The sequence below is a fragment of the Chiloscyllium plagiosum genome, unplaced genomic scaffold, assembly GCF_037043375.1.
Source record: "Chiloscyllium plagiosum isolate Xiang-an unplaced genomic scaffold, Cpla_swu_hap1 HiC_scaffold_47, whole genome shotgun sequence".
Taxonomy (NCBI): domain Eukaryota; kingdom Metazoa; phylum Chordata; class Chondrichthyes; order Orectolobiformes; family Hemiscylliidae; genus Chiloscyllium; species Chiloscyllium plagiosum.
The window spans coordinates 32,432,763-32,443,674 of NW_028270185.1; the positions used below are offsets into that span (position 1 = coordinate 32,432,763).

Consider the following 10,912-nt stretch of genomic DNA (forward strand, 5'->3'; position numbering starts at 1 on the left):
TCGCTCATAAATTGTCAGCATTCTACACAATTTAAACTATTCTACTTTTGAGTATATAAAATGGTTGTTAGAAAAGAAACAAAAGTTTTGTCTTTTATTATAGATCAGTCTGTGGTCCAGGCACATCTTAAAGTTTAAACCGAAATTACCTCTCACAATTCCACCCTTTTCTTTCTTTAAGATGTGCCTGACCAAGATAAGCCCCCCCTTCCCTCAAGGGCCCGGGAAATCCTTGGTATTTCGCAGCAACATCACTTTAAGTTCCCGCGTCCCATGCTGTGGAACCACCACTGCCTGGAGTCGGGAAATATTTTTCTGAATTAAAAACTGAATACAAGGAATTAGGCAGGGTAATACGAGAAGAAGAATCATGTCTCCCCCAACCACCAGCAACTGCTAACATTTAAAACAGTGGCTATTCTAGAGGTGAGATCAATAAACAGGTTTTGTGTAACATCAGGGAGTTCAATCTGTCCTTCTACCTCTGCGTATACAGATGGCACTTTAGGGAGTACGACCGTTCCCTGACGGTCTTGCTCTTTCCCCAACCCCCGATCAGGGATCTGTATCTTGGTCTCCTTGACTCTGTCAACCTGCTCCCTGAGCAACACGGAGGATAGGTCCCACCTCTCAGTTTTGCTAATACACATCCAGCGGTCATTTATAGGGCATCCATGGATTTTGCCACCGTATCCTTTATTATATACCTGATAATAGGGTCTCCCATCCTCCCAACATTCATGGCGTGCACTCACATCGTAACACCTATCGTCCACATAGGAATGGGACACAAATGATCCCGAATAGATTCGAATCCCAAGTCTTACTGTAGTTCGACATTTATCACATCTCCCCTCACCCTCCCCCACATACAGGAGTAAACTGATCAATATCCCCACCAATACAGTCCAAGTAGAGTTCATTATTGCTGTCTTTTCAGTTTTACCGACAACGGCTTGTCCTCTTACTCGCATGTCCAGGTGCTTTCTTCTTCAGGCGGAACAGGCCCCTTTATCCTTGATGCGTGGACCCACCCTTTTTCTTTCGTCCGAACAGCTGCTTCAGTTGTTAACAGAACCAGGAACGGTCCTTCCCACCGCGGCTGGAGCTTTTCGGCCTTCCAGGTCTTAACAAGTATCCAATCTCCGGGCTCCACCTTATGCAGGAGGAAGTCAAGCGGCAGAGTCTGAGCCAGGAGACCTTTCCTCCGGAGTTCTGCAAAAGAACGGGATAAGGCCAGTAAATAGGTTCGGATAACCTACAAGGGATCCCCCCCTTGTAGAGTGGGACATCCATCAACCTTACTCCAATACGCTAATCCGAACAGCATTTCATAGGGGGAAACCCCGACATCTCGGCGAGGTGCCATACGTATCCTCATTAGGGCAATGGGCAGGCACTTTGGCCAGGGTAACTTAGTTTCTAACATCAGCTTAGTCAATTGGGTCTTGAGCGTGCCATTCATTCTCTCAACTCAACCGAACTCTGAGGATGCCAGGGTGCGTGGAATTTCCATTGGATACCCAGGGTAGTACAGATCAAATGGTGTAGCTTAGAAATAAAATGCGTCCCGCAGTCGGAGTCGATAGATTCCATTATGCCATATCTCGGGATTATGTTCTCTAACAACAGTCGGGCCACGGTTGGTGCATCGTCTTTGGCAGTTGGGAAAGCCTCTACCCAGTGAGTGAAATGGTCTACTATTACTAGCAGATATTTCCATCTCTGTACTGGGGGTAATTCTGTAAAGTCGACTTGGATCCTCTGAAATGGCCTAATCGCTAGGGGCTGACCACCAGCTGGCATAGAACGCATGGCTTTCTGATTAATACGCCGGCAAGTGGGGCATCCGACTACCTCTTGTTGGGCTAATGTGTATATCCCCCTGCATACATAGTCTCTCAGGATTGTGTCACACATGGCTTGCACCCCCCAGTGGGTCTGATGGTGTAATCGGTGCAGAATACCCCGGGTGATCTGTTTGTTCAGTACTTGTCTCCCATCAGGAACCGTCCACTTCCCGTTAGTATCTAGCCGGGCACCCAATTGATCCATTTTATCAATCTCCCCCTGGGTGAAGACGGGTTGTTTAGCGAGCCCTTCCCTCAACGGTATTAACGTTAACAATTGGACGGATTTTTCGACCGCTGCCCGCTTGGCTTCCTCGTCTGCCAGCCGGTTTCCCACCGCTTCCGGTGTCGACCCCTTCTGGTGACCGGGTACATGGACTACTGCAAGTTCCGTAGGTAACGCCAGGGCTTCCAACGTTAGGCTGATCATTTGTTCGTGAGCTAATTCTTTTCCCCGGGAAGTTATCAATCCTCGCTCTTTCCAGATTTTCCCGAAAGTATGAACGACTCCGTATGCATACTTTGAATCAGTATATATGGTCCCCACTTTCCCTTCCAACAACTTCAGGGCCCTCTGGAGGGCGTACAACTCACAGGATTGGGCTGACCACTTCCCGGGCAGTCGTCCGGACTCAATCGCCCGTTTCGTTGCACCATCTATGATAGCATAGCCACTGTATCGTACTCCACTGATGCACCGGGAGGACCCGTCGATATACAGTTCCTGTCCCTCACCCAGCGGGGCTTCCTGCAGGTCCTCTCGGCTTTTGGTCTGCAAGTCCACAAATTCCACACAATCATGCTCCTGTTCCCCGTCTGCAGGACGTCCGTATAGAAACTGGGCAGGGTTGCAACTGAGATCTTTTGCAAAATTGAGATCGTCTCCGGTCATCAAAATCGTCTCATACTTCAGGATGCGAGAGTCTGTTAACCAGCGGTGAGCCTTTTGAGCCAGTATGGCACTAACCGAATGTGGGGAGTATACTGTGATCCTTCCTCCAAAGGTAAGTTTTCGGGCCTCTTCTACTAACATTGCCGTAGCTGCCACTGCCTGTATACAGGTCGGCCATCCACATGACACAGGGTCTAACATTTTTGACAAAAATGCAACCGGCTGACGTTTCCCTGCCCGCAGCTGAGTAAGCACACCCTGGGCAATTCCGCCGGCGCTATTGACATATAACTGGAACGGTTCCTTCAGGGTGGGTAAAGCCAATACCGGAGCTCGAATCAGTTTATTTTTAATAATATTAAATCGCTGCTCCTCCTCATCTGACCAGTCCACCTTTTGTCCTTCTTGTCCCAGTTTGTCGTACAAAAATTTTACTAAAGTAGTGTAACTTTCAATCCATATTCGGCAATACCCTACTAGTCCCAGGAATTGTCTGACTTCCTTCTTCGTCCTGGGTATTGGCATACCCGTAATCCCTGATATTCGTTCTGGCGTGATACGGCGGTGCCCCTTACTGACTTGATGGCCCAGATATCTTACTTCTCGCTCCACAAACTGGAGTTTTGACCTGGAGACGCGTAGACCCTGTTTCCCCAGGAAGTTCAGCAGGGCAACGGTGTCTGCTCGTACCTCCTCTTCTCTTGGTCCTGAGAGTAAGAGATCATCGACATACTGGAGCAATTGATTCTCCGCGTTACACCGAAATCCTCCTAAGATCTGCTCCAGTATTTGTCCAAACAAATTGGGTGACTCCGTGAATCCCTGCGGCAAGACCGTCTATCTTAACTGTCGCTTTCGTCCTGTGAAGGGATTCTCCCATTCAAAGGCAAAAAGGTTCCGACTTTCTTCGTCAAGGGGGCAACTCCAGAAAGCATCCTTCAGATCTATTACGCTGAACCATTCATGTTCGAGGGGAATTTTACTCATTAACGTGTAGGGATTAGGTACCACCGGGTATCTAGCCTGGATTACTTCATTCAACCCCCGCAGGTCTTGCACCAGCCTATATGTCCCGTCCGGCTTCCTCACAGGGAGTATTGGAGTATTGAAAGGGGACATGCATTCCTCCAGTAGTCCATCTGTGGTTAATCTTTCTATCACAGGTTGTAACCCCTCCCGTCCTTCCATAGCAATCGGGTATTGTTTCCTTCTTACCGGGCCTCTTCCTGGTAACATGGTGATTTGGAGAGGTTTGATGTTTAGACCCCCTCTGTTCCCCTCTCGGTACCATACTTCCGGGTCTATTTGTTGATCATCTTCTTCGGTGAGGGCGAACAACCTTACCACCATTTCCCCGTTATTTGGTACCGTTCCGATCCCTAGTTTGACCTGCAAGTCTCTTCCTAACAAATTAAACCCCGCCGATGGCAGTAGAAGGAGGTCTCATTTAGTAGTTCTGTTTTCATACCCAATTTCCACGTCCTCCACCACTGGGAATTGTAATTTCTGTCCTCCAATTCCAGATACCCCCATAACTTTTCCTCCTGCTCGGGTGCCGGGGGGTATTTGGATTATACTTGATCTTTCGGCTCCCGAGTCCATCATAAATGTGATCTCCGATCCTTGGGGCCCTACTTTCAAGTTTACCAGGGGTTCCTGTCGATAGTCCTTTTGCCCCAAGGGTAGGAACCCCCGACCTCCCTAATCTTCCTCCATCAGGGCGTACGACCTCACCTCCTGCTTGTAGCGGGAGCACTCCCGTTTAAAATGTCCCTCTTCATTACAATAGTAACATCTGAGTGTCCTCTTCGTTTCCCTGTCGCGGTCTCGCGTTCCTCCACTCTTCCTTTGTTCCGGCCATGGTTCTCTTTTCCTCTGCTCTTGCCACGACTCTCCCCTTTCCTGTTTCTGCCACGGCTCTCCCTTTTCCCTTCTTCCAGCTGTCATTTGTTGCACCATTTGCATCATTATCTTTGTCGCCTTCTTTTGCTTCTCATCGTCCTTTCTCACAAACACCTTTTGCGCCTCCCGTAGTAATTCACTTAAAGATTTACTATCCCAATCATCCATTTTCTCTAACTTCTTTCGTATGTCCGGCCAGGCCTTTGATACAAACTCTACCCATATGAGTTGTTGCCCCACGTCCGTCTCAGGGTCCACCCCAGCAAACTGCTGCAAATTCTTCCTAATCCTGTCTAGGAAGTCCGTAGGGGTTTCCTCCGGGTTTTGATGATTACCAAAGGCCTTGGTAAAATTGTGCCCCTTCGGGGCTGCGTGTCTTATTCCTTTTATCCAATATTCCCGCATGTCTCTCATGTTGCGCCATCCTCCCTCCGTGTTCTTATCCCACTCGGGGTCGGTGAGGGGAAACTTCTGCTCCCCTCCTTCTCCCCCCTCTCTCTCCCAGACCAAGAGCGCAGCTTGTCGTATCATCTGACGCTCCTGGCTAGAGAACAATGTTTTCATGATGGAACACATCTCTTCCCACGTGTAAGTATTCGGACCCAGGAACTGATCCAATTGTTCAGCAAGTCCCATGGTGTCCTCTAGTAGACCCTTCATCTCCCTCCTGAAATTCCGTACTTCAGTACTCGTCAAGGGAACGTTCACATATCCCGTCCTTCCCTCCTCGCCCCCCATGGGCACTTCCCGGAGTGGATTCATTCTTGCAATCGAGACAGGGTTTTGTCTGTGACCCTTTCCAGCTTGAGATCTGGTCTGTATCCCTGAGGTAGTTTGTGATTCCTCCCCATTTTCTTCCCCTTCTCCTGAATCGTCGTCACCCGAAGGAACATTCTGTGGGGCAGACGGGGTCACGTAGGGCGGCGGTAAGTGATCTAAAGGGTCCCATTCTTTCTGCCCTTTCGAGTCTTTATTAGTCACCTGCATTTGGCAAGATATCGTAACCGGCAGCCAACAAAGGGCATAATCACTTTCTTCCAGATTAACATCAGGTTTTGAATTGACATATAAAATGAGGGCTTGCCGGACCCAGTCTTCGTCAGTACCGAATCTAGGCCACCACACTGAGTCGCCCTGAATAGGTTTCTGGGACCACTTTTGACAGTATTTTACCACCTTCCTTTTAGATTTTCCCTTTCTTCCACCCTGATCCCAATTATTTAGCATTCTCCCTAACGGACTATCGTCAGGTACCCCGGGGTATGTGTCATTGTCCCTGTTTAAGCCTACCTTTCCCTTAATCACCTTAGATCCCTTATTTCCCATTTCCGAGGACTTCGTATTTTTCCCGTGATAATCTATCACAATGTAGCCAATTCCCGGACCTTCAGTCCCGTGATCGCCCAGGTTCCTTTGCAGGCACCCCCGGTCTTTGGATTCCTGTGTCCTACGTCTCTGTGACACAAATCACAGGCACCCCGTAGGTACACGTTCCTCCTCAAACACGGTCTCTGCAAAATCTCTCACAGGCGAGCCCCGGTCTCTAGATTCCTGAGTCCCACGTCTCTGTAGAAAAAAAAATCCACAGGCACCCCGTAGGTACCCAGTCCTCCGGAAACACGGTCCCCGCAAGTTTTTTCTTACCTGGGTTCGGTGCACCGAAATTACTCGATCGTTAACCGTCCCCACTGCCTCGGGTACACCCCTCCTTTGTTTTGCTGAGCCTCCCGGATATCACTCGCTCAAGCCGCGCGGGGCGACAAGCAAGGAATCAGGGACTGCTGAACTCAGCAGGGTGCACCTTCTCCGATATCCTTCCTCAACTCCCCTTGCGGCCGGAGTGTTGATCCTGGATGACGAGCCCCCAAGTTGTTAGAAACGAAAATCGCTTCTCAATAATCGCTCTAGACAAATTCAGGAAAACAAAGTTTTATTAGCAAGTCTGCAGAGTTGGGCACTCTTCTGAGAAAAAGCGCCCTGAGGCTTACAAAGTCTCCCATTATATACAGCACAAGTCCCTCCTCTCCTTGGCTCCAACAAGCCATGAGGTTCACATTCTTAAAAACATCATTATTCTTCGATTTGTACCCTTATCACAAAGTCTGCAACAAATGTCTTCAGAGTCTCTAAAGTTGTTGTTTTTCTCACCCTGTAGTCTTATCAGTCAAAGACTTATTCTTCTCTGTCTGTGCTAGCAGTCTTATCAGTCAAGGACTCATCCTTCCCTGCTGTGTTAATGGCTTCATCAATCAAGAGCCTGCTTGTTTTTACTATCGCTCACAAATTGTCAGCATTCTACACAATTTAAACTATTCTACTTTTGAGTATATAAAATGGTTGTTAGAAAAGAAACAAAAGTTTTGTCTTTTATTATAGATCAGTCTGTGGTCCAGGCACATCTTAAAGTTTAAACCGAAATTACCTCTCACAGTGTGTGATCCTTGGAAGAAAAAAAGCCAGGCAAGACCACGTGGAACACCAGGAGTGAGGAATGGTTACAGGGAACACCAGGAGTGGGGAATGGTTACAGGGAACACTGGGAGTGGTGAACGGATACAGGGAACACCAGGAGTGAGGAATGGTTACAGGGAACACCAGGAGTGGGGAATGGTTACAGGGAACACCGGGAGTGGTGAACGGATACAGGGAACACCAGGAGTGAGGAACGGTTACAGGGAACACCAGGAGTGGGGAATGGTTACAGGGAACACCAGGAGTGGGGAATGGTTACAGGGAACACCGGGAGTGGTGAATGGTTACAGGGAACACCAGGAGTGGGGAATGGTTACAGGGAACACTGGGAGTGGTGAACGGATACAGGGAACAGGCAGAGAATTTCAACCACAGGGGCAGACACCCTGAGCATTTCAATAAAATTTCTTGAATTGTCTCCAACAAAAGGAACAAGGTTTTTAACAAACAGTTTAATCTAAGGGCAGATCAGTCAGCAGCAGCTGATGCGTGGTTTTTAAAAAAATGGTTGCAGAGTGACTGGCAACATTGTGTGAAAGATTCCAGAACTCTGGATTGCAGGAGTGTTCCAGCAAAAACAGGGAAACGCCAACGTCGTGCCTGTCTTCAAGAAAGGGGCGAGACAGAAAGCAGGAACCTATTGGCCATTTAGCCTGACGATTATCGCTGGGAATCTGTTGGAGTTCAATACTTAGAAAATAATTGCAAGACATTTAGAAAAGCTTAATGCAATTAGAGTCAACATGCTTTTGTAAAAGGAAAATTATGTTTTACCTTGTGAAATCGGGCAAAATTTTGCTGGAACATGGAACATAGAACATAGGACAATACAGCGCAGAACAGGCCCTTCGGCCCTCGATGTTGCGCCAACCTGTAAACTATCTCAGCTCGTCCCCCCACACTATCCCAAAATCATCCATGCGCTTATCTAAGGATTGTTTAAATCTCCCTAAAGTGGCTGAGTTTACTACATTAGCAGGTTGTGCATTCCATGCCCTTACCACTCTGCATAAATAACCTGCCTCTGACATCTGTCTTAAATCTATCACCCCACAATTTGTAATTATGCCACCTTGTACGCGCTGAAGTAATCATCCTAGGAAAATGACTTTCACTGTCTACCCTATCTAATCCTCTGATAATCTTGTACATCGTTATCAAATCCCCTCTTAGCCTTCTTCTTGTCAATGAGAACAGGTTCCAGTCTCTCAGCCTTTCCTCATAAGACCTTCCCTCCAGACCAGGCAACATCCTGGTACATCTCCTCTGCACCTTTTCCAATGCTTCCACATCCTTCCCAAAATATGGTGACCAGAACTGTACACAATATTCCAAGTATGGCCACACCAACATTTTGTATAGTTGCAGCATGATATTGTGGCACTGGAACCCAATCCCTCTACCAATGAAACCTAACACACCATATGCCTTCTTAACAGCACTATCAACCTGGGTGGCAACTTTCAGGGATCTATGTACATGGACTCCAAGATCTCTCTGCACATCCACACTAGCAATAATCTTTCCATTGACCCAGTACTCTGCCTTCCTGTTATTCTTCCCAAAGTGCATCACCTCACATTTAGCAGCATTGAACTCCATTTGCCACATCTCAGCCCAATTCTGCAGTTTATCCAAGTCCCCCTGCAATCTGCAACACTCTTCCACACTGTCCACTACTCCGCCGACTTTAATGTCATCTGCAAATTTACTAATCCATCCACCTATGTTTGCGTCTAAGTCATTTATAAAAATTACAAACACCAGTGGTCCCAAAACAGATCCTTGTGGCACACTACTAGTAACTAGACTCCAGGCTGAATATTTTCCATCAACCACCACTCGCTGCCTTCTTCCAGAAGGCTAATCCAAACTGCTAAATCACCTTCAATTCCATGCCTCTGCATTTTCTCCAACAGCCTACCATGTGGAACCTTATCAAAGGCTTTACTGAAGTCCATGTCTACTATGTCAACTGCCCTATCCTCATCTACATGCTTCATCACCTCCTCAAAAAACTCAATGAGGTTTATGAGACGCGACCTGACCTTAACAAAACCATGTTGACTATCTGAAATCAAATTGTTGTTTGCGAGATGATTATAAATCTTACCTCTTATAACCCTTTCCAGGACCTTTCCTACAACAGACTCACTGGTCTATAATTACCTGGGCCATCTCTGCTGCCCTTCTTGAACAAGGGCACAACATTGGCAATCCTCTAGTCCTCTAGTACCAAACCTGTAGACAATGATGACTCAAATATCGAAGCCAAAGGCTCTGCTACTTCCTCCCTAGCTTCCCAGAGAATCCTCGGATAAATCCCATCTGACCAGGGGACTTGTCGACTTTCACTCTTTCTAGAATTGATAACACCTGTTTGTAACTAACCTCGATCCTTTCTAGTCTAATATCTCGTACCTCATTCTTCTTCTCTACTATATTCTCCTTTTCCTGAGTGAGAACTGATGAGAAATGTTTGTTTAGCATCTCTCTGATCTCTACAGGATCAACACTCAACTTCCAAGTTCTGTCTTTGATTGGCCCTATTCCTACCCTAATCATCCTTTTATTCCTCAAATCTGAGATCTGAAATCAAAACATGACAAGCAGATTCATAAAGGGGAACTCGTAGACAGCATATTCAGCATTCCAGATGTATAAGGATATAGATAGATAGATAGACAGATAGACAGACATTTTATATATATATATATATATATATATATATAGAATCTACTGGAGTCCCACAAATAACAGTTCTATGACATCTGTTCTTTATAAATTACCCTGATGGTTTGAAGGCGGGGCTGAGTGTCATTCATGTCCAAGCTTGTGGATGACACAAACATACGTGGGAGGGCATGTTGCAATAACGATGTAAGGAATCTGAAAGAGGATATAGATAAGGTCAGTGAGCAGACTGGCGGGGGAATCCATTGTAAAATAGAAGCATTAGATAATGCACTTTTGCACTGAGAACCAAAAGGCAGGCCATTATTTAATGGAGAGGACTCCAAAAAAATGTGCATTGCAAAGGGATTGGGGTGTTCCTGTGTATGACACATCAAGTTAACATGCTGGTGAAGCAAGTAACCAGGATGGTTCATTAGACTGATTCCTGGGGTGAAAGTGTTGACTTATCAAAAATGTCTAAAATGGTTAGGCAATTATTCATTGTGGTTGAAACGAATAAGGGATACTATTACTGAAAACTACAAATACGTAAGTGACAAGGTAAATGTTGAGATGGTGTTTCCACTCCTGGGTGGAGTCTTGAAGTCAGGGACATACATATAGAATGAAAAAATGTCAATTTAGAACTGAGATACTAAGAAACTGGCTTCTCTCAGAAGGCACGGAGTGTCTGCAATTGCGTATCCTGGAGGGTTGTGGAGGCGAGATCACTGAAAGTATTTAGAGAGGGGGTGGATGGCATTTTGACACCTCAGCGAGTTGAGGGAGACAAGGAGCTGATATGAAAGTGGAGTTGAAGCCTGAAGCAGATCAGCCATGTTCTTACTGAAGTATAGAGCAGGTTCGAGAGGTGGAATAGTTTACTCATGTTCCTATTTCTGATGTTCTTATGTTCTGTTGTTGGAAAGTAGCTTGTTATTTTCCTGAAAGTCATGTTGTGTAATCTTGCATTCAGGGAGAGCAGAAGACTTGGTTGACGTATGGGGGCTGTATTCACAGTGAATCTGGGTCTGCAGCATGACCAACATCCAGAGCAGAAGCTGCAGAGAGGGGAAGCCTGTAAAGAGGGATTGTTGGGAAAGGGGTTACTTCCTGACCC

The 10,912-nt window shown here is 46.6% G+C and overlaps 1 protein-coding gene across 3 annotated transcripts; it reads right to left on the reverse strand.

Annotated features, from left to right (window-relative positions):
- Positions 1-31: 31 nt before the first annotated feature.
- LOC148136062 (uncharacterized) lies at positions 32-10,217 on the reverse strand. 3 transcript variants are annotated; one of them, XR_015754716.1, is made up of 3 exons: positions 9,906-10,217; positions 6,289-6,548; positions 32-1,215 (listed from the first exon to the last, which is right to left on the reverse strand). XR_015754716.1 is itself a non-coding variant. In XM_087983975.1 (2 exons), exons 1-2 carry the CDS (start codon positions 10,182-10,184, stop codon positions 4,444-4,446), a joined length of 1,461 nt encoding a protein of 486 aa, XP_087840101.1. In that variant the 5' UTR covers positions 10,185-10,217; the 3' UTR covers positions 4,362-4,443. The 3 variants fall into 3 exon arrangements, 1 of the variants encoding a protein (XP_087840101.1); XR_015754717.1 differs by lacking the exon at positions 6,289-6,548; XM_087983975.1 differs by lacking the exons at positions 32-1,215; positions 6,289-6,548 and adding an exon at positions 4,362-5,625.
- Positions 10,218-10,912: the final 695 nt, after the last annotated feature.